This window comes from Canis aureus, chromosome 24 (assembly GCF_053574225.1).
Source record: "Canis aureus isolate CA01 chromosome 24, VMU_Caureus_v.1.0, whole genome shotgun sequence".
NCBI classification, from domain to species: Eukaryota; Metazoa; Chordata; class Mammalia; order Carnivora; family Canidae; genus Canis; species Canis aureus.
Window position 1 is genome coordinate 2,987,031 of NC_135634.1, and position 23,832 is coordinate 3,010,862.

Below are 23,832 nucleotides of genomic sequence, written 5' to 3' on the forward strand. Positions count from 1 at the left end.
AGAGAGGGACAGACTAGCAGGGTCTTATGGGACACTTAGGTTTTAGTCTTTGCCATACTAACGATTGGCAGCCGTTGGATTATTTTAAGCTGGATGGCGATGTGATCAGATTCGAGTTCGAGTTTTAGAAGATCATGCACCGCAGTGTGAAGATTGAATTGAACAAAATCTTGTCATCTGAAAAGTAAGGATAGATATACTTGCCCTGTACATCAAGAGTTCATTGTGGTGAACAAATCACACCAGATGCATAAAAGTGTGTTATAAAATATAAATGATGTAGAGAGTTACCTAGAGATATTTTATAGGAAGCAATGTCAGCAGAAGGTCATGTTCTTTTGAATTTACTCTGGGAACAAGGCAGTCTGAACTCATGAAAGAAATCGTTTTGTTTATGTTAACAGGCTTCCTTCACCAGGGCAACTGCTCCTTAGGGTGCTCACGAAAGGTGAGGGACTTCCCTCACTTGCTCGTTCCAGCTCTCTCCTCTACCCCTCTTCTAAGCACCTGGAGCCCAGGCCTGGCTCCAAACCCATGAACATTGGCCAAGTGTAAAAGGTTCTCAAGAATGAGATGGATCCTGGGGCATCTTCCCCTGAGAAGCAGGATAAAGAGAATTTAGTGGGTAAGTTCCTCATTTCTGCCCTAAGTTTGTTTTATGTACATGAAGGGAAGTGAGCATTGTGGCATTTGTGAGAGTTACAAAGTAGCCACAGGGCGGTGGGGACCTAATACATACTGGGATTGGCTTCAATTCAGTTAGAGCCCAGGATTTAGATTCATTGCTTTTTGTGGCTTTATTTGCTTCTTTTTTTTTTTTTTTTTTTTGCTTTTTTTTTTGCTTTATTTGCTTCTTGAACAGCAGTCTATAGCTTGCTCTTTTCTTCAGTGTTAGATAGAATTTGTATTTATTTTTACATTCTTTTTTTTTTTTGCATTACATAGCAAAGACATGTGGAATGGGCTGAAATGTATCCATTTTCAAATATCATCTGATGATGCTATGATTAAAAAGGAAATTTGATTTGAGCTGCATCATGTTTGATTCATGGAGAAAAGTTGAGGAAAATAAGTACTAACTTCAACCTTTAATGGCATGTCTGTATTATTGAAGCATTTTTGCTTGTATTGTATTTTTAAATCCTATAATAATTCTGAGGTCGATTCTCATACAAACTCATATTATGAAGGAGAAAACTGACTCTTGGAGAGTTTAAAAACTTGCTGAAGTTCCAGAAAGTGATAATGATGATGATGATGATGATGATGAAAGATATATGTATATGTGTATGGGTGGGGAAGGATGTTTTAACCCATACTCTCTATACTTTATAGACATAGGTGGGTGGTTCAGCAGTTGAGTGTCTGTCTTTGCCTCAGGGTGTGATCCCGGGGTCCTGAGATTGAGTCCTACGTTAGCCTTCCTGTGGGGAGCCTGCTTCTCCCTCTTCCTATGTCTCTGCCTCTGTCTCTCTATCTCATGAATAAACAACAACAAGAAAAAAAAAAACCTTAAAAAAAAGTCATAGACATAGAGAACACACTTGGCTATCGGTATGTAAAAGAAAAAGTATACATTTGTAGATATTTACCTAAATTGATATGTGGGAAGCAGCAAATTATCCCTTAGAAGTCTAAGTGTGAGGTCTCTCAAAGTATCTCCCATTATCTTTTTAAACAAGAAGTTTCATGAGACATTTTAGCTTCCATTTAACAAGTGAAGATATCAGCTGGGTAAATGACCTGACTGGAGCCTTATCAGTGAGATAACCATCCATGGGGTTATTCGGTTTTGAGTTTTTAATATAATGAAAAAACCTGCACTACCACAGTACAATCAGAAATGGAACTTCTATGTTACAACTTCTGATTTCATGTGGTTTTGGCAATTTATGAGAGATAAGGATCAGTCATCCTCTACAGATCTGTGGGATGAGTTTGCCCTTGCCCTCCTCCATCTTGGATACATTAACAGGACAACATTATTTAGTGCTTCAAGCTGTGCAGAAATTTCCACTTACAAATGCTGAGAGAATTAGATGAATACCTGAGTCTTTGGACACCTAGGTGGCTCCGTGGGTTAAGCGTCTGCCTTCAGTTTGGGTCATGATCCTGGGGTCCTGTGAGCAAGTCCCACATCTCATCTCAGGTTCCTGGCTCAGTACGGAGCCTGCTTCTCCCTCTCTCTTTGCCCCTCCCCCGGCTTGTGCTCTGCTCTCTCTCTCACTCATTCTCTCTCCAACTAAATAAATAAAATCTTTGAATAACTGAGTCCTTGTTATCAACTCCAGCAGGAGCCTTCTACGATACTGTGCCACTAGCCTTTTGTATAAGCTTTCAGAAACCACTCGTGTGCCTCTCTTCTCAACCCCAAATTCAGCGACATCACAAGGTCAGATCTATAGAGTGCTATAAATTAGGGCTACCCCCCTCCCCACCCCACAGTTGTTAAACACATGAATTATGTACTCATGTAAGTGAGTAGGACACCACCACTCATTAGCCTTTGACTTCTCTTGCACTCCTTTTTTCCTCTCTTTTTTCTTTAAGAGTTAAAGTGAAGTTAATTGGAATCTTAATCATCCAAATCTAAGGATTTCCTCTCAATGTTAATATGCAAAAAAAAAAAAAAAAAAAAAAAAATATCTTCCCAGGGAGTTTTTAAAACACAGATTTTTGTTCTCATCCCTGGGAGGCCTGGTACTCTAGTTCTGGGATGAACTCAAGATTTTGCATCCAAGTAACTTGCAAGCTGATGCCATGGCCAGGCTGAGAACACACTTTAGGCAGCACAATGGGTTTTTTTGGTGATCCTGGGTTTTCCTTGAAAAATGTCCCTTGATGCAAGCTGTGTGCACATTTCAGAGAAACAGGCAGGAGGGAAGATGAATTTCAGGTGAGGAAAAGACAGGATTTACCAGGAGGGTTTCACTTAGATTTTATGTTTGACACTAAAATCCTTGATCCTCTGGAGAAAGAACCAGGAAGTTGCTGAGACTGTACTTTACCCCACAGGATTGGAAGTCAATAGAAAGAGGAAAGAACTTTTAACACTACATCCCCAGGCCCAGGGAAGCTGATTGTTCTCATTCCACACACCTTTTATGTTTCCCCTGGGAAGTCTGCAGTCTTCCCTGCTCTGGAAACACAAAGGACTTTTTTCTTTTTTTACTAGGCGTGATTAATTTTTTTCTGTTAAAATTCCTGCTTAATATTATAAAGGTACCAAAGTTAAGAAAACCTAGAACAGAATTGTCAGGGAGGAAAAATTTCCTGTTACCCTTCAAAGAGTCTTCTGGCTGGCCTCAGAATAAATTGACATGAAATTGATCAACAGGCAATAAATTTAGTTTTGCTCAAAGGGGAACTCCACATACATAAGAGACTCAAAGACAGAAAGGTAAAATGAGGTATATATGTCATCCTGAGCTGAGGAATGAGCTAGGGGCCTAAGGTTCAAAGGGCAAAAGGGCAATTCACAGATCAATAAGATCAGGTGTTTGGTACTTAGAAGTTTGCTCTGCCATACAGATGGGTCACTGAGATAAAATTCATCTTGGTAAGAACTCTTATTCTGAGAACAACCTCCGATTTAAGTTCTTCTAAGTAGATAAGGGAGGAGCAAAAATTTCACTTGAGCTTACTGGTTCTTGATCTCAGCTGCAAAGAGTCACTTGCCAATGTGACTACACTTTGAGGACACTTGTTCTGACCCTTTCAGGATAAATCAATCATACTTCTACCACTCAGAATTAACCATTGTTAATATTTTGGTCAATTTCTTCCAGTATTTTTTTTTCTATGCATGTATTTTGTGCTAATTGGGACTGTATTGTCCATAGAATTTTTCATCCTCCTTTTTTCTTTTAATATCATACCATGGTAATTTCTGGGTTTTCATATAGTAAAATATGTATTTGTGATGTGATATTGTGTAGACATGTCATGATTTGCTTAATTATCTCTCTATTGTACTTTCAGAGTGTTTTTATTTACCACTGTCACAAGTAATACTATCATGAGACTGGACGTAAATCTTAATTAAGGACAAGTGTTTGTTGTTGCCATTGGTAATGCTGCTATTTCATACAGAAAAGGGAGTTGAAGAAGGACAAGAATGATTCAGGCATAGGGGAAGAAAAATCTTTACCCTTTTAGATTCTTTGGCTGGTCTATTAATTAAATGGCCATGAGGAAAATTAACAAGAGAAAAATAAATTTAATTTTGTATGTACATGAACCTCGACAGACACGAGAGGCTCTAAGACAGTCAAGCAATTGAGGATCATGTGCTATCCTGAGCTAAGAAGAAGGGGATAGTGGTCTGGGACTTCAAGAGGGAGGAAGATGAAAAGAGCAAATGTTTGGTAAACAAATGTTTGTTATACCAGGCAGAAACAGAGGGACGCATAGAAATTTAAACAAACAGTTCCTGCCAATCTTCCTCTAGCTTGCCATACTCTTTGTGGTTATCTCTGGTGATAGCTCTCTTCCTCGACCAGGCCCTGTATCTAAATTCTCTTTTTTTTTTTTAATTTATTTATGATAGTCACACACAGAGAGAGAGAGAGGCAGAGACACAGGCAGAGGGAGAAGCAGGCTCCATGCACCGGGAGCCCGACGTGGGATTCGATCCCGGGTCTCCAGGATCGTGCCCTGGGCCAAAGGCAGGCGCTAAACCGCTGCGCCACCCAGGGATCCCCTGTATCTAAATTCTTAGAGGCAGTTAAGAGGGAAGTAAAAAGCTCTTCTCAAGTCTTTTGGGCCTTGTATATCTTCAGTTCAGAATAATTCTCATGCCAGAGTGGGACATTTTGGGGAGGCTGGTTCTGGACTCCTTCACAAGGAAAACATTCTCTCTTATTTTCTTCTCCTAATGGTACAGGGGTACAGCAAAGCAGTAGCATGAAGGAGAAAATGTGAGGACATATGGTTCTCAGTTTAATTGACTCTCTTGAGAGCAAACAGAATCTCTCCTGCTAGATCATTATTTCCAGACAAGAAACTTCCAACAGGTAAATAACTGTGTGACATTGCTGAGGATCATTCTTGACAGTTCAGTGCATTTTACGTGCCACTCATGTCATTAATTCAATGAATGAGTTTAGAATCTACTGTGTAACAGGAGATGGAGACATAAAAATAAAATGCCTGCTCTCCAAGCACTGCAGACGTACAGGGAAGACATTTAAGTTAGCTGAAACTTCCAACGTACTACGGAAAGCCATGATAGAGAGTGTATTAGAAACTCAGAAGAGGAGCACCCAAAGGTAGGGATGAGAGAGAAGAATCTCCCTGGAAAAAAAAGTGACGTGTGAACTGAGCAGTGCGGCTAGGTGAGGGAGAGGAGAGGAGAATGTAGGATATGAGCACGGGACCGGGGGATACAAAGGCTCATGCAAAGGCACAAAGATGTGTGAGAACAGGGTGCCTTTTTACTGTAGGGGGTGTTTATGTGCTGTGAGCACATGTGGCTGAGGCAACTAGACCCAGAAGTGAGAGACCAAAGCTCTGCCTCCTGAAAAACTGAATTACACACCTGCTAAGAGCCTGTGTGTTGAGCCTTGTCTCCTAAGGCACACTAGGGAGTTGCTGCTGCATTTGACTGATGGGATGAAGACTTATTGCAATTCCTCTTGAGAAAGCTGCAGGGCAAGGTGCATCTGCAGGGAGGTTGTGAAGTAGAACTTTAGTTGGGTGGGTGGGTTTAAATTCTTAAGCTGAAGGGGCCATAAGGTATTAATAAATAGCATTTCCTTTTTTGGACATTTTAACATTCTATTTCAAAATATATCTTCAATATTTATTTAAAAGATCAAATGGTAAAAAGGAACTCTGTATACATGTGTCATAAAGTTCGTGTAACTCTCAAGCACAGATCATCCTTCTGTAGTTGAGATGTAATTATGATATTTGAGAGAACTCATGATTATGAAATTCTGTAGTCATAGGAATAGCAATGGTAAGATCATCATCTAGTTTTGATTTAGTAGTTTTACACTAAAGATTTGGTTTGTCTCTCTCTTTTTCTATCTGTCTTTAAGGTTATAGAAGTTACCTGAAAGCACTTACAGTGAGGGGCTACATTGCTTTAAGGAACTAGGCACATTGAAGGGTAGGGCTTTATTCCCCTTGAAAATGTAGTTCTTGCCCATACAGAGGAGTCATCATTTGGAAGGACCAGAATATCCACAATGGATATTTAGTATATCTGGTAAATAAATATAAATAAATAAATAAATAAATAAATAAATAAATAAATAAATAAATAAATAAAATACTATGTAAGTGGTCAAAATAAAAATTGCACTGAAGTTGAAGACTTTAGTCAAGACTATTGCAATAGAGGAGGGAGGCCAGAACTCAATATGAACCAACGGTCCTGAAACAAAGGGGTAGAGTGTGTTTAAAGCCAGGAGTGATCTCCTCTTAGGACTGTCTTGACCAAAATACACCTCTAGGACAATCCTAAGCAACGCGTTGATTGGTTAGAGGGCCTCCTGATACGGCTCATATCCTTTACGTGTGATTCACTTAATCCTCACAACTAGTTATTATTAACAGAAGAGGAAACTAAGATGTAAGCAGGGTATGTGGCCAGTGGGATGTTCATCTAGCTTTCAAGTGAAGGCATCTCATGTAGAATGTACAGTGAACGACTCCGGGCCACCACCTCTTACCTTGCTGGGTGCTTTCTCCGTCTTCCCACAGGTTTGCTTTGCTGAAGGTTTTCCATTCTCTCTGAGAATGCAGAGCAAGCAGTGAGTTTTCCATCCTCAGTACTAGCTTGATCTTATATCCTCTCATCTTTATTTGAATTATTTATTGAAGTATGAGATACATACAAATACGTGCCCAAGTCTTACGTGTTTATCTTGAAAGACTGACAGATAGTGGCTGGACCACATATAAAATTAGAACTCTGCTGGGGAGTTTGGGCAGCCTGCCCCTCAAAATAATCCCTTTATCTACAATAACCAACCCAGGAAGCCAGCCTGCTATAAGTCAGTCTTGCAAGAGGCCAGATTGCTTTCTGTAGTGACAATTCCAGAAGGCTACACAATAACATAACTATCGGTACCCAAAGGCCAGGACTTGATAAATAACTGACAGCTTCTCTATTTTCTGTCCTGCTTCCAACTTGATACCAACTGAATAAAGCCAAATAAGCACCCCTAACCAATCACACAGGATGGCCTGCGTCCAATTAGCTCCCCTACCATCTCCCCAGTCAGGCACACCTGAAACCTTCCCCTTTCTCCACCATAAAGCTGTCCCACTGCTCTGCCTGCTTTTGCGTCTCTGCCAAAACATAAGTGACCGAGGCCGACTCTTCTGCCGTAGGACAAGCTCTGAATAAAGAGCCTTTTTTTTTCTCATTGGGTCGGTCAGTACATATAAGTCTATGTAATCACCACCCTGATCAAGATAAGGAAGACATACAGCACCCACAAGGCTTCCTCATCCCGTCCCAGAGAGTACCCAACCACCAACAACCCCACAAACTATACAGACAGCTACTAGTCTGATTCCAAACACAATAGATTATTTTTTCTTGTTCTTGAATGAAATGGTACAAAATAAGGGAGATCACACAGTATGTATTCTTATACATGGAGTCAAAAAGTATGCACTCTTGAGTCTGGCTTATTTTGTTCAGTATTTTGTTTGAGATTCATCCACGTTTTGCCTATGGCAGTAGGTAGCCTTTTTTCTTCCGGGGTAGTACTCCTTTGGCTGAATGTACCATAACTTTATTTATTCATTTTACTATTGATGGATGTGGGGGGCTCTTCATTTCTTGAATTTTATGAATAAGGTTGCAATGACCATTCTTGAATGCATTTTCATTGTAATCACCACTCATTTCTCTCAGGTATTACTTAGAAGTGGAATACTGAGTCACAGAGCAAGTCTGTGCTTAGCTTTAGCAGGTACTTTGAACTAGTTTCTCAAGATGATTGCATCTTGAGCTCCCATATATGGAGGGCTCAGATAGCTCCACAACCTTGCTAAAATGTGATGCTGCGTTTCTTCAATGCCTGCCATTTTGGAAGCTGTGAGTTATGCTCTCACTGTAGTAATGCACGTTCTGCTTTGGTGCTTTGAAATGATGTCATGATACCTCAATAGCTATTTCTGCTTAGAGAAGAAATAGCTATTTCATTGTAACACAGATCTGTGGGCAAGGATTATAAGCGGTGTTGATCTAATATTTCAATACTGTTGACCAAGCCAAAACAAGAAATAAGCAGCACGTCACCTCGCCTGTTTTATTTACTGAGATTCATTTCCACCACTAGTGTCATAGAAGTAGGGCTAGTGATCTGGAATAACCTGCCCTACTTCCTGGCCCCAGGCACATTACCAGTCTTGCTTTAAGTGTTCACCCCTAGTCCTACAGGTTTTTAAGTTTTTTCCAGTGCTGGGAACGAAGTCCCAGAGGCACGCCCTTACACGTGAAGCTCGGTTTTGTTTGCCTCGCGGGCTGCGCCTTTCAAGGCAGACATGAACGTCTGTCGGCTTGTGAAGCTCATGGGTCCCCCCTCACTTAGAGATCAAGATGCTGGTGGCAGCACTAACTGGGACGTTTTCTGGCTGCGGAGTGGAGGGTTGCTCTTGGTCACCCCAGGGTCCTCTTCTCCGGGGTCGCCTCGCCGTGCGGGGCCCAGGTCCTGTGCATTGCAGCTCCGCCCTTCTCCTTCCAGGTTGCAGGGGGGCTGTTGGCTAAGCCTTCTGCTGCTCTTGTCCAGCCACCGCCGGGGGGGGGGGGGACCCCTCTCTCACTCTGCCAGCGCTCCATTTCCTGAAGGCCACGCAGCAGGGCTCTGACCCTATTGTTACCCCTGCCACTACTGTCGCTGTCCTGCTAGACGTGAACCCTCGTCGGGAGGCTCCCCCTCCCCCTCGTGCGCTCCTGGCACAGCGCCCGGGACGGGGTCAGCCCGTCCGAGGATGGAGGCGGCCTCGGGGGCGCGGGGAGGCCGTTCTGCGCGGGGCCGAGCCTCGGCTGGTGGCCGTGTGCGGTGGCGACGGGCCTGCGGGAGCGGGACGGGGCTGGTGCCGATGCCCGCGGTGCGCGGGGCCCTGTCCCTCGGTCGCCCCGTCCGCCTCCTCCTCCGCCTCCGGGGGCCGGAGCGCAGCCGCGCGGGGGGCTCGGAGGAGGCTTCGGGGCGCGGACCCGCGTCCCTCCCCAGGCCGGGGCGGGGGGGGGCAGGTGCTCGGGGCGGCCGGCGGCGGCCGAGGCTCCGTCCCTGCACCGGAAGGGGCAGCCCGGGAAGACCCAGCGCGCTCACGGGCGGGCGCCGGGCCGGGCCGGGCTCCGGGGAGCGTCCGGGGCTACGCGGGCTACGCGGGCTACGCGGGCTGGCGTCGGGGCTGCGGCGCCCTTCCGGGGCCCCGAGCGGGAGGCGGACCGTGCAGCCCCCGCCGCCCGCCCCCCGCCGCCCCCCGCGCCCGAGCCCCGCGGCTCCCCCAGGCCGAGGAGCGGGGCCAGCGGTGGGGAAGACGCCCCGGGCGGCCGGACGGCGAGGCCCCCGCACTCCCCACCGCGGAGGACGGCTACGGACACTCCGGCAGGGGGCCTGGGCCTGGGGTGCCGCCGCAAGTGTCCCGAAGATAAGATTCGGGGGGTTATTTTTTATCTATGATAGTCACAGAGAGAGAGAGAGAGAGAGAGAGAGGCAGAGACCCAGGCAGAGGGAGAAGCGGGCTCCGTGCACGGAGCCCGACGTGGGACTCGACCCGGGTCTCCAGGACCGGCCCTGGGCTGTAGGCGGCGCCAAACCGCTGCGCCACCCGGGGATCCCAGGGTTTTTTTTTTTTTTTTTAAAGTATAAGTGTTCGGGAGCCCGGGTGGCCCGGTGGGCTCAGCGTCCGCCTTGGGCTCAGGTCACGCTCCCCCGGCCCGGCCCGGGGCAGCCCCACATTCGGCTCCCTGCTGCGCAGGAAGGCAAGAAGCCTGCTTCCCCCTCCCTCTGCCCCCCCCGCCCCCCCCGCTGTGCTCTCTGGCACTCTTTCTCTCTCTCTCAAATAAATAAATAAAATATTAAAAAAAAAACAGACAAAGCAGAAGTGTTATTGTGGTGCCATAACTCACCAAATCTACAAATCTAAGCCATGTTTTCTAATGATGAACATAGGAATGTAAATACTTAGGAATGGGTCTATCATGAAATATACCAAATTGATAACTATGGGACCTGTCTAGATAAAAGTGGACTGAGCAGGGGATGGTCAAAGGGATTTCAGCTTTATCTGTATTGCTTTGGACTATTACATTTTTTAACAATGAGAATGTTTATATACAGCCTAGGTCATTACTAGGAAGCACTAATAAACACGAATGCAACAAAGATTCTATTAGAATGCACAAAGTGTCTTTATCCTGGATAAGGATAGTCCCATCCACCTCACTATGGTCCAAGGCTTTGGAAGGTGATCTTTTAAAAATACAAATTTTGGGTATGCAGGCAACTCCTTATTCCTATTGAGTGTATCTTTATGTGTATTTAGAGCCTATTAAAGGACATTTGCACAACAGGTTTTTAATACTTAATATATATCTAAAACTTAGATCCTTTTCATCTATCAGAATGTAATAATTGAGAAAGTACCTGATGAGTTCTGGTGCCAGGCATGGGGAAGTAGGCCCAGTGTCACACTATGCAATTGATGAGAGTGTGGACTGGTACAAAATCATTGAAGGGCACTTACCATCTAACAAAATTGTAAAAACTAATCTCTTGGACCAAACACTTTCACTGCCAGCCATGTATCCTACATGATTGTATAAAAACACATATTAGGGGATCCCTGGGTGGCTCAGCAGTTTGGCGCCTGCCTTTGGCCCAGGGCGCAATCCTGGAGTCCTGGGATCAAGTCTCGCATCAGGCTCCCTATGAGGAGCCTGCTTCTCCCACTGCCTATGTCTCTGCCTCTCTCTGTGTGTCTCTCATGAATAAAAAAATAAAATCTTAAAAAATAATAAGAGGAGAATAAGAAGGAATGAGGATTAAAAAGAAGTTGGGATAGTGAATAGAAGGATCAAATAAGAATAAAAAGGTCAGCCTGATTTGTGTGTTCTATAAACTAGAGTTGTAAGACTTGAAGTGATTAAAGCTATAAAGTTTCGGTTATTGGAATATGATTTGAACTTAGCATTGCAGAGCACTATTCTTGAAGCCAAAATGCCCCTGTTATCATAATGTGTGATTAGCAAAAAGACATCTGATGTAATGAGCCAATGTAACAAAATTCCTCTAGAAGTCAGAAATGTCAAATATCAGTGTCTGACACATCCCTGTGATATCTGTAAAATGGGAATAAAGGTAGTAATAGGCATGTACTAATGTAGATGTTAATGTATGGACCAAGTGCCATGGAAGAATAACTTCATTTAGTCCTCATCAAATCCTTCAAGGTAGTTGACCTCTATCCCCAACCTACAGATGAGAAAGTGGGGGCTCAGTAACATTGAGTGGCTTATCTAAGGCACGGCACTTGTAGATAAGAGAGCTCTCGTGGAAACTCATACCTACGGGCTCTTCAGAATGTTTTTCCTGTCATCCTGCCTCCCTTTGGGGATAATTGTACCTACCTCTGTGCTTCAGAGATTGTCTTGAATTTCAACATGGAGAATTCTGGGCACCCAGGAATATGTCTTTTAAAATGGTACCCTAGTGATTCTGATGGAGGAAGTCTATGAATTATATACTGGGTAACAGTGTTTTATGTGTTTTGAGGATAATAAACCATGTCAGTCCTACTAAATATAATGGTAATTGTTATTATTGATTGCTATGAGATTTTCTTGGAAAGGACAGGTCAATTTCAACCTAAAACTCTGAATGAATAGTGTGTGTGTGTGTGTGTGTGTGTGTGTGTGTGTGTGTTTATTGCATTTACAGGTGTGCATGAACTTCAAGCTCCTTGTCAGCGCTCCCAGGCATGGCCAGCCCTCTTGTGTAGTAGCCTACTCATGCGGCTGAATGACTTTTCTAAGAACCATGTAAGTAGAGGATGGTCAAAGGGATCACAGGCTTGCTTTCTCTTCATTTCTTAGGCATCAGCAGTAAACGGCTTGGCGTGTGTGGCTGGATCCTGTTTTCCCTTTCTTTGTTGCTGATGATCATTACTTTCCCCTTCTCCATATGGATGTGCTTAAAGGTAACACCCTGGGAAATAAACTGGGCTCTTTCTATGAGCTGATGAACCATTAGGACTAAATTCTCTGCCTTAATCTCTTAGATCATTAAGGAGTATGAACGTGCTGTTGTATTCCGACTGGGACGCATCCAGGCTGACAAAGCCAGAGGGCCAGGTAGGACACCCCTGACAAGGATCATGGGCACCTAATACCTATAACTGTTACCACCAAAATTTTCCCCAGCAGCCTCTCTTGATAAGCAAAGAAAAATCACAGGAAGCTGGAGCCCCTTGCCTGTTTGTAAAATGGGAAGATGTTGTTCTGCTATGCGAGTTAACAGGAGTGACCACTAGACCACTAGTTCGAGAGGTCGGAAATCTGACCTTGTTTCCTAACATTCCCTCTGAGAGATTCAGTGAACAAGAGCAAAGACTTGCTCTGTTACATTGGCCGGACTTCACTTGTTATCAAGACCCCTAAAAGAAAGATAGAAGAATGAAGGGAGGGAGTAAATGGTCCAGTAGATGATTAAGTTACTCAAGGAGACTATTCCAGGAGCCGGTTTTTGATTCTCACTCTTTGAAAAGAGCTAATGGAAAAAGTAAAAAGGAATTTCTTCTCCTGGCAAGCAGAGTAATAGAAAGCTGGAAGCCATTGTACAATTCCTTTGATCAAATGTTGTGTTTCTTTCCATCCTTTCTCTACCTTAGAATGAAAACTGTTCCAAATTCTTCATGTTATAAGAAGATGGGATTTGGTGGAAGTGGGGGGGAGGGGTGGACATGGGAAAGTGTTAGGTACTAAAACTCTAGAAGTTAGGTATTGATTTAATTCTCATAACTTCTCTTGGTATGTATGTAGTTGAACTATATCAAATTGCTAATATTTGTTTTTGATTCTCAAGCATGACAATTTCACATGATAAATTCTAATGTTTTGAAAGGAGAGGTCATAAAGTACATTTTAAAAAGTACTGTTATTTGCAGTACTTCTCTAGTAACATTTGTTTTCTGCCTCCTATTATGACTATAAGCTCTTGGGGGTTGGGGGCAAGAACTTTCTATTCACTGCTATACTGTATGTGCTCTGTACTTGGCCATGCACTATGGTAGGCACTCAGATATCTGTTGCATAAAAAAAAGAGAAATTTCAAAAGCAGAAGCTTGTTAAGAGGCTTGGTCATTTCAAGTAGTATAATCCTACTTGTCTGATTTCATGAACAATGTATGGGAGAGAGGGCAAGAATGACTTTTTATGGTTGTTCTTACGAGTTTGTCCAAATATAATTCATTCAACTGAGGTATAACAGACCAAGGTTTACCCCATCCAGGTCGTTGCATCTGGTGGGGCCGAGCTTATAAGTAAAGTAAAACTTCATTTGAAAGAAGTAGACTAGCTATAACTTGGAAGTCTCTAGAGAAAAGTGTATCTCTTTTAAATGAATTTTCCCGGAAGATTTCACCACTAAATGTCCCAGGATAATTACTCTCGTCATACACGTCTCTGGGGCAAATGAGTCCCCTCAGAAAGCCATAAAAGCTAGAGGGAAACAAGCCAAATTGCCAATTGTTTTCCATTAAACCTCTCCACTTTTGTAAATTGTAAATTATTCCTTAATAATGGAAAGTATTAATAATAAGTGTTACCACTTCTTGAGCACTTAATATATACCCAGCACTGTGTTTAGTACTTTATTTCATTATCGTGTTGAATCATGCTTAATCCTCGCTACCATCTTCTAGAGATTCAGTAACTGAAGCTCAGGAAAGTTGTATGTGTTCCCAGGTCACAAGCTAGTAAGTGCGAGGGCTAAGACTTAACTGTAGTTTTAGGAGTCATGACCCCAACCAGTGACCTGGCACCAAAAACGGAGGTAAATTAGGCCACAAGCCTCACTGCAAGTCTCAGGAGAGTTCAGAGACCAATGGAAAGAAAGCTCCTTAGCAGTGTTTTCTGTTGATGCTACCAGCCATTTGCATGGTACACAACCTACAAACTTGTTTCTCCCTTGAAAACAAAAACAACAGCACGAAATCTTTCTGGTGAACAAAAATGGATTGGTGTCTCCATCTTGCTGACATGCCTTGTGGTTCTAATCTTTGTAACTCTTGCTGTAGAGAACATTCACCAGGCTCATGTGAAGGATTCATGGGATCCTCAGTTGAATTTCTGTATCCCCACCCTTCCCCTACCCAGCCCCAAATCCAAATACTTCACAACTCAAAGAGAAGTGAAAGTGTTTATAATTGGGGGATGCCATTATCTTTGAACTAGAACATAGCTCTGGAGAAATAGCAAATTCTGAAAAACATTGGTTTTAGGGACTTGGAAATATATTTTTTTAAGATTTTATTTATTTATTCATGAGAGACACTGAGAGAGAGAGACAGAGACATAGGCAGAGGGAAAACAAGCTCTCCTCAGGAAGCCCGATGCGGGACTGGATTCCCAAACTCCAGGATCACGCCCTGAGCTGAAGGCAGAGGCTCAACCGCTGAGCCACCCAGGGGTCCCAGGACTTTGAAATTTTAAGGAGATTTTAATTCTATTTCTTCAGTATTATTGAAGATGAATGAGAAAGCTGACAGTCAATGATATTTAAGATAAAATATCTATTACTTAAATCTTTTTTTGTACAGATATTTTTAATAAGGACACCAATTTCCAAAATATCTTTTTAAATTAATGTCAAGGGATGGCTGGGTGGCTCAGCAGTTGAGCATCTGCCTTTGGCTCAGGGCGTGATCCTGGGGTCCTGGGATCGAGTCCCACATCAGGCTCCCTGCATGGAGCCTGCTTCTCTCTCTGCCTGTGTCTCTGCCTCTCTCTCTGTGTCTCTCATGAATAAGTAAATAAAAAATATTTTAAAAAATTAATTAATTAATGTCAAGTTCAACTCGGGTAGAAGAAGGTTGAGTGTTTTAAAAGTAAAATCTAAAAATTAAATGTCAAGGATCTTTAGCTTTTTACCACAAGATTTTAATTTCTAGGGAATCACTTTTTTTTAGTCACTGACTGGAAGGAGGAGCTAATTTTCCCTAAAGTTAGAGGAGTACATATTGAAGATTGTCTGAGAAGCGTTTATAGTCTCATGAAAATAATGTGTCATATAGTTAGGAGATAATTTGTTGTAGTTAGTTTTGATAGGATAAACTTTTAAGCTATCTTTTGTTTTTTATAGGTTTGATCCTGGTCTTGCCCTGCATAGATGTGTTTGTCAAAGTTGATCTCCGAACTGTTACTTGCAACATTCCTCCACAAGAGGTAATGCTGGGTAGAAATAAAACCTGTATCAGGCACCTGGGCCACTCAGTGGCTGAGCATCTGCCTTTGGCTCAGGATGTGATCCCAGGGTCCTGGGATCCAGTCCCACGTGGGGCTCCCCGCAGGGAGCCTCCTTCTCCCTCTGCCTGTGTCTCTGCCTCTCTCTGTGTATCTCTCATGAATAAATAAATAAAATCTAAAACAAATTTAAAACCAAACCAAACTAAACCTGTATCTTCCCCATTACATGGACAGTTGAAGTTTTACAACATGTTTTCAAACTGTAAGGGACCTGCTTGAGGAACCAAAGGTGGGCTTTGCTTTTCCAATTGAGAATAAAGCTGATGGCAAGGGCTGGACTGTTATAAGATTTGCAATGACTTGGAGGGGCAAATCCCAGGAAAGAGAGAGAAAAGATGCAGTTGGCAGAGAAACTGGGATGGAGAGCAGTAGATGAGAGGCTTGGAAGAGTCAGATAAGTCATATAAAGGAACTGGATTTAATTTGGTGGAGGGCAGGATCTGGTTAGGATATTATCCTCACTCTCACCTATCCAGAAGGTTTTTTAGTAAAATCTTTAGCATTCACTTTTTTTGTGAGTGATTGGATGCAGCACAGCTGGTGGGTGTGGGGAAAGAGCACAGAGCCCATCTGCATTTGGATTTCAAATAATTCTTTCCAGTTCATAAAGTGCTGTAAATAAATATCCAAGGCCAGTAGCAAGGCAATAGGGAAGAGAAACAGAATTACTAAGAACCAAAACGATCCAGGAAAACGAAAGAAAATGTGAGTAGGGCCTATAGTGCAGGAGGGCAGAAATGATAGAGGATTATGAGTCAATGTTCATTTTCTTTTCTCTGGTCCAGGAAACCCAGTCAAGACTCAGCAGTTTTAGTGACCGATCATGGTTCTTTTCTGGCTCCATAGTCCATAATTCTATATGGGAGTAGAGAGTTCTAGGTTCTGCTACTTTGGGTCTGCCAGAGGACTCTCAATGGCTGCAAAGCACCTTGTCACATTATTCAGAATATTAACACAGAGCCTCTATAAAAGCAAATAGAGGGGCTCCTGGGTGGCTCAGTCGGTTAAGCATCTGCCTTCAGCTCAGGTCATAATCTCGGGGTCCTGAGATCGAGCCCCACATCAAGTCCTACATTGGGGTCCCTACTCAGTAGGGAGTCTGCTTCTCCCTCTCCTCTCCTCTCTCTCTCTCTCTCTCCCTCTCCGTCCCTCCCTGTCATATAAATAAATAAAATTCAAAATAAAAAATGTTTAAAAAGCAAATAGATTTGTGCTTATTCTCACCATGTGCTTATTCTCACCATGGCAAATCATCACCAACAAAGATGATATCATACTCTAGCCAGGGCAGATTTTTGGTAATGTTGGCATCATGCTCTCCTCCTGCAGAGAGGGCTCTTAGGCTGCCTGACACTTTGTCATTTGCTGTGAAAGTCATAATAAACATGTGATTTTCCCTATCCTTGCCCTCTAGATCCTCACCAGAGACTCTGTGACTACTCAGGTGGATGGAGTCGTCTATTACAGAATCTACAGTGCTGTCTCAGCAGTGGCTAATGTCAACGATGTCCACCAAGCCACATTTCTGCTGGCTCAGACTACTCTGAGAAACGTCTTAGGGACACAGACCTTGTCCCAAATTTTAGCTGGCCGAGAAGAGATTGCTCATAGCATCCAGGTAAAGATGCTGAGAATGAATAGCCTGTATCTTTGGTTCATTTATTTTAATTATCAGACTATCAAATATCAGTAATTCAAAGAACCCCTCTCATGTGCATGCATGTGCATTCACACATGCAACACACACACACACACACACACACACACAGCTGCTGTAAACGCTGACCTTCAGTTTGTGGTTTTATTCCTTTACAATCACAAGGTGTAGATTTAAATATCTGAGCAGGAGGAGGAGAGCTGTAGGAATTGTACACCTTATCCATTTTCTTTGGAAACTTGGAAAATACAAGTTAGCATTGTACACATTAGGCTTTCCTGAAGAGGTTAGCATCCTTTTTAGTTGAAGTTGCTCCAGAAGGGCCACCACTTCTCAAACACCCCATGTCTTTCTGCACTTTAGTGGAATATTAGAGCAGGATTCAATTGAGACAGCAGAGGCCTGTGATCCCTGGAAAATCTGACATGGCAATACCTATATCAGTAATTATGTTAATAGTAATCATTATTCTAATATTGATGAGAATGTTGCAGGAATCCATCTCACCCCTTGCACGCCCTAGTTTATAGACAATTACATTTCTGTGTGGTCCGAAATCAATTGTACTTTGATTCTGAACCTCCCTTCTGTAAGTTGGGAGGGAAATTCAGCTTTGGTCCTTGGCATCTCTTTCAGGACCTATGGTGGCACACAGACCCCAAAGTTTTATGAAATATTGTCAGTTCTGTATAACTCTGCAAATCAATTGTAAGAGCCCCATGAGTTTGACAACTCAGATGTTTCCCCAGCTACAGTCCAGTCACTGGGTTCTTGGGAGGTCTCACCATGTCCCACAATTCTGCAGAAATCATGGAAAGGCAAGAGATGGCTTGCCACTTGGTAGCAGAGATCTCTGCCGCTGCCCTCTGAACTACCCATCTGGTCTCACTATTTCTCAAGGCGAGCATTTTCATCCCTCCCTCTGCAGGATAACCAACGTGACATCATCGGTGGTCTTAAGTTTTTACAAAGGACAAGTATGTTTGATTTTAGGCTGCTTGTGCTATATATATATATATATATATATATATATCTATCTATCTATCTATCTATCTATCTATCTATCTATCTATCTGGCTACCTGGGGAGTAAAACTAGCCCACAGCAGAGGTTAAACAGAGCAAGGCACATAATATCTCAAAAAATACCCAATAACATTTACTGAGCAATTGTGAGTCATTGGTAGATCTCTCACATGTATTATCTCCAAATTTCATAAAAATCCTGAAAAGAAACCTTTTATAGATGAGAACACTAAGCATCAGAGAGGTTAAGTGGCCCAGTGACTCACAGCTACAAATGGCAGGGCCAGGACAATATCCAGGAGTGTCTGAGAAGCCCATGTGTTGCTGCCTACTTGATGTCATTGACAAGAAAACGTGGGGTATTTGCTCAACTCTAGATGGATGGCACATACTTCATTAGGAATAGTTGGGGTGGGGGGTCCTGGTACGTCCTGAAAGATCTGTCAGTTTAAGCTTCTGAATCCTTCTTGGGAGTCACTTCAATTCCTGGGAGTGATCAATAAGAACTCCTTTTCCTTTCCCAAATTGTCTCACTCCAAATGCTGCAAATACTAAAGGAGACAAAGCAGAGGAATTTATCTTGCGAATATAAAGCATGTCAGAAATTTACATCATCTGTGTTCTGATCGATGTCCTTTCTTTTGCTTTGGAAACAGACCTTACTCGATGATGCCACGGAGCTGTGGGGCATCCGGGTGGCCCGAGTGGAAATTAAAGATGTTCGGATTCCCGTGCAGTTACAGAGGTCCATGGCGGCTGAGGCTGAGGCCACCCGGGAAGCCAGGGCCAGGGTAAGGGCCACTCCGTCCACACTGGAAGGCAAAATGCCCAGCTTTGGAGCAGATAAAGATGGACGTTGAATGACAGATCAGGCCTTCTCAATTATTTTGATAAGAATAGGGGTTCTTTTTCATACTTTTTACTGAGAATTTCCTCCTGAATTAAAAGGTAATAGGCAGCTTAATACATCTTGAGGATTTTTTTAAAAAGATTATATTTTTATAAAAAGATTATATTTATTTATTTTAAAGAGGGAGAAAGAGTAAGTGTGAGCTGGAGTGGGAGGCAGAGGGGCTTTGGGAGAGGAACAAGCCGACTCTGTGCTGAGTGCAGAGCCTGATGTGGGGATCAATCTCATGACCCAAGATCATGACCTGAGCTGAAATCGAGTCGAATGCTTAAACTGACTGAGCCACCCAGGCACCCCTATCTTGAGGAGATTTGGCAACAGGTCTTGGGTCAAGGGGTGCTCAGTAAATGCTTAGTGACTTAGCAAGGTGGGTCCCAGGTCTGGCTGCATTTCAGTCCCCTAGACAGAACTGACGACAGCAAACAGTAATTCTCAGGCCTCACCTCAGACTCAGTAAGGCAGTCTCTTGTGGCTTAAGAATCTACATTTTTATAAAGCTAGTAATTATGACTTTTTTATTATTATTGAGGTACAGGTGACATACAATGCTAGATTGAGTTCAGGTGTACAACATACTGATCTGACAATCCTATATATTTACTCAGTGCTCACCCCAATGGGTGTAGTCACCATCTGCTATAGCCAACCTGGTGCCTGTCTTTTGAACATTGCTGTTAAGTGTGGTAAGTTGTGCTGAACTGAAAGGGAGTGGTGATGGTGATGATGAAACACAATCCAGGTTAGAATTACAAGACGTGAGCATACCCTGGCCTCGAATGTTCTTGTGTCTGTTGGACCTGCAGCCTTCATGTCAGATGGATTTTCTGGAGTATCAGAAACCAGATAAGATGAGAGGCCTTTTGTATACTTCCTCAAGAACTAATGAGTTTTTCTCTACCCTCATCCCTCCCCCATCTCTGGTTTATCTGGGAAGCTCCAGGAGCGTCTCACCAGTGGACTTGGTGGGTGGTTTGGCACAGAGGTAGTGAGTACCCACTCCTGAGGCAACCGAATCAGCCTTGGGCAGGAGAGAACTAGAAGGGAAGCCAGCACTTAAGAGAGCCTTCCAGTGGGTGTTGTCAGACTGGCACTTACTGCTCCTGGTTAATCAAGAGCAGAGAGACTTGAAACAGTGCTTACATTGTAAGAGTGAGGCTCAACTGGCAGCAGAATGCAAGAAAAACATCTCCTAGGGCGAGTAAAAACAAGAGAGAGAAGCCAGGTGGAGGCCTTGGATTTCAGACTTCCCTGAAGGCTAATGCAGGGTTGGGGGCTCCAGAGAGATCTCCGAACAGAATTAGGGTGACCTCCCAGTCTACCGGGCTGGGTTAAAGGCGGTGCTCGTATTTGGTTTGCAAAGGAAATCTAGGGACTCATAATTTGTCAAATATCTCCCCGCTTCCTGCAACCTCCTCAGATTCTCCTACACCATTAGAATGCGAAACTGTCCCCCTTGCCAAAGAAGTAACTGGATGAAACCCGCGTGGCAAAGTGGGGTCTGGCAGAGAGGCATCAGGATGCCGCTGCCAGAAAGGGAAAGCCCTTGTTATAGTCGCCAACTTTTATGTCTGAGCTCTTTTTAAAAATTTTTATATTTTTAAAGATTTTATTTATTTATTCATGAGAGACACAGAGAGAGAGGCAGAGACAGAAGCAGAGAGAGAAGCAGGCTCCCTGCAGGGAGCCTGATGTGAGACTCGATCCTGGGTCTCCAGGATCACACCCTGAGCCCAAGGCAGATGCTCAGCCACTGAGCCACCCAGGGGCCCCTATGTCTGAGCTCTTTTATTTCTGCCCCTTTTAGGTCCTTGCAGCGGAAGGAGAAATGAACGCCTCCAAATCTCTGAAGGCAGCCTCCGTGGTGCTGGCCGAGTCCCCCATAGCCCTGCAGTTGCGTTACCTGCAGACTTTGACCACCGTGGCCACCGAGAAGAATTCCACCATCGTGTTCCCTCTGCCCATGAATATCCTGGAGGGCATTGGTGGCATCAGCTATGATAACCATGAGAAGGTTCCCAAAAGAGCCTGAGGTCCTCCCGCTGTCGCCAGCCGTTGCTTTGGGAGTCCCTTCTAATTCTCAGGAGAAGCCAGCAGCTAGAAGTGCTGAGAATCGCAACATCACAGAAGCAGAGGGACTCGCCGCTGGAATAGCATTAGCAGGGAAAAGCCATAGAGGCTATTAAAAAAAAAATGAGGGCTGTGTACTACCTTTATTATTCAAGAGCATTAAACGACTTTGCATTATCCTTATTAGTCATTAGATAGCAGGCATTCCTGATTAGAGCAGGCGCTTTCTTGCAGTAGGGGGAAAAAATCTTTGGGTGACCGTGACTAAGATTTCAGCATTATTTTTGATTGGTTTTAAGAAGCCCTCTAGATAATTTATAAAGTAACAGAGGCCTCCTATTTCTATTAGATACTTGCTTTTTATAATGCCCAAGTGACTACTTGCTAAATCTCCAATAATTACAACACCCCCCCACCATGTTTGAAAGTCTGATTGATTTTGGAGTGAAAGACCCAAGCGGCATTGAGGTTTCCAGCTGCAAACTTACAGCTAGCCCAGGGCAGACTGCACCCAGCTCTCTTGCTGCCTGGCACCCTGCCTGGAGCGGTGGCCTGTGCTCAGCCTCTGGGCACCTTTGTCAGCTGGAGGGAGAGGGCACAGTACTTACAAGTGAGAATGTTTATAATGGGTGCTGTCGGTTGGGATCACTGGAGAACATCATCCCGTGGACTTCATGTTTTCACCCATTACCAGTCCTAAGAGCCACCAGTTGTCAAGAATTGTTTGCAAACTCTATTCTCTCCCTCGCAAAACCCTCCAAACTGTTGAAAATAAAGAAGCCATAGAATAGAATACAGATGTGATGCATTTTAAAAATTGCTTTATCAGAGGTTTTTTTTTTTTTTTTCCTACCATGGTACAATTTTCTTTTGAGTTCCATTTTGAGAGACAGGCTAGGATTTTTTGTTACCATTTATTGCATGTCTGCTATGTGTTAACACTGGGCTCAGCCCTTTATGGATGCCAAGGGGTATCTTTATTTTGCAGATGAGAAAGTGATATCAAGAGGTTGAATAACCTGCCCAAGATCCTGCAGCTAGTTTTGGGTTAGGATTTAAAACTAGGTCTGACTCCAAAGTCCTTGCTCTTAAACATCATCCAGGTTTCCTTGGGGGAGGTGGGAGGAGGGCAGGGATGGGGCTCTTCCCATTCCCTCTTGTATTGCAGGTTCTGGAAGCGTAGGTGTCCACTACGGTTTTGCACTGTCTTCAGGAGCGTGAAGACATGCACGCACATGTGCACACACACACCCCACCTATCTCACGCTCCTTTTCACAGTGCCTGCATACTCTCTAGATAACCCCAGCCTTACATTCTCCCCCCCAACGCCCTCATCTCTGCTCCCCTCCCCTCCCCTATGTGTTCCCCTCACACACATCCTGTCAACGTACAGATATTTGCTACATGTAAATGTAAAATAGGGATCGCATTCTACCTTTGGTTTTGTAACTGCTTTTTTCATGGAACCGTATCATACTTGATATAAATTCCAGACAACTCATGGTTAATACATTTTTAGTAGATTCTACTGACTCTATAACTCTAGCACTCAACTTTAACTCACTGAGGTTCATTTTTTTTTTCCTTAGAAGCTAAACACTTGCATTTTAACAAGAACTGGTGATAGAGACCTATCATAGCTCATCCCCAGCAGCCAGAATCCGAGTCGATGAAGCGCATAGACACATAGCCAGTGACTGTACATCTAATGAATGGTGGTGCAGGGACTGACCACAGGCTTGGACACCTGTGGCATTGGGGTCACCTGAGGGGGGAGGCCCTACCTGTACAAGGACAATTTTTGAGTGCCCTTCCTACTCTGCTTCCAGAAACCCATACTTCTTTTGTTTTCCACGATTGCGCTAAAAATGCAAAACTTCATGTCAATGTATAGCAAACTCTAAACTGGTGGTTCTCCCTGAAGGTCAGAGTTCTCTCACTCATTAGATACTCTTTTTTGAAATGCACAGCCCACTGGCATCCTCCTAGCGCCAGAATAGGGCGTGTGAGAGAGAGCTGTATCAGAATCTCTGGGCAGATGTGGTTTGGAAACTCTCTGGGGGATTCAAATTACTCCACTCCTCCGCATTAAGCCTCATTAATTCTTTGGCATTGTGATAGGTCATTTATTATATTGCTTACTAAGGGGCTGACTGAAGAAGTCTCCTTTGAAAGAAAGTATTTTGGGGGGCAAATGGCAGAAAAGAATCAGGGAAGGTCAGGGCTCTCTTGGAAGGGAGGAGAGCTGGAAGGGAGGGCAGGACCAGGGCCGACTAGGGGGAGGGGTAGTTAGAGGGGGATGACTGGGGGGAGTGGGGGTGGAGGAAATAGCAGACAACCTCTCAAAGAGAGGGAAGCATCCAATCTTTTCAGATGCAGACCTGGATCATAGTAATCCCCAAGAAGATCTTTTTCTTTTAAGATTTTATTTATTTATTCATCAGAGACACAGAGAGAGGCAGAGACACAGGCAGAGGGAGAAGCAGGCTCCCTGCGGGGAACCTGATGCAGGACTCAATCCCAGGACCCGGGAATCACACCCTGAGCCAAAGGCAGACACTCAACTGCTGAGCCACCCAGGCGTCCCCAACTATCTTCTTTATCTGTCTCACACTCTGGGCCACTATCTATCTGCCCAGTCCCCCAAGGACCAGGTACCAGACAACTAGGGACAGCCCT

The 23,832-nt window shown here is 43.8% G+C and overlaps 1 protein-coding gene across 1 annotated transcript; it reads left to right on the forward strand.

Annotated features, from left to right (window-relative positions):
* Positions 1-410: 410 nt before the first annotated feature.
* Positions 411-23,383, forward strand: STOML3 (stomatin like 3). The gene is made up of 7 exons (XM_077867970.1): positions 411-625; positions 12,065-12,168; positions 12,250-12,322; positions 15,330-15,412; positions 16,908-17,111; positions 18,832-18,966; positions 20,890-23,383. Exons 1-7 carry the CDS (start codon positions 574-576, stop codon positions 21,112-21,114), a joined length of 876 nt encoding a protein of 291 aa, XP_077724096.1. The 5' UTR covers positions 411-573; the 3' UTR covers positions 21,115-23,383.
* Positions 23,384-23,832: the final 449 nt, after the last annotated feature.

Excerpts from the sequence above, each read along its gene's own strand:
- STOML3 (XM_077867970.1), top strand. The coding sequence starts at position 574 with ATGGATCCTGGGGCATCTTCCCCTGAGAAGCAGGATAAAGAGAATTTA. Across the intron at positions 626-12,064 it reads GGATAAAGAGAATTTAGTGG|GCATCAGCAGTAAACGGCTT; the intron begins GTAAGTTCCTCA and ends TTCATTTCTTAG. Across the intron at positions 17,112-18,831 it reads AGATTGCTCATAGCATCCAG|ACCTTACTCGATGATGCCAC; the intron begins GTAAAGATGCTG and ends CTTTGGAAACAG.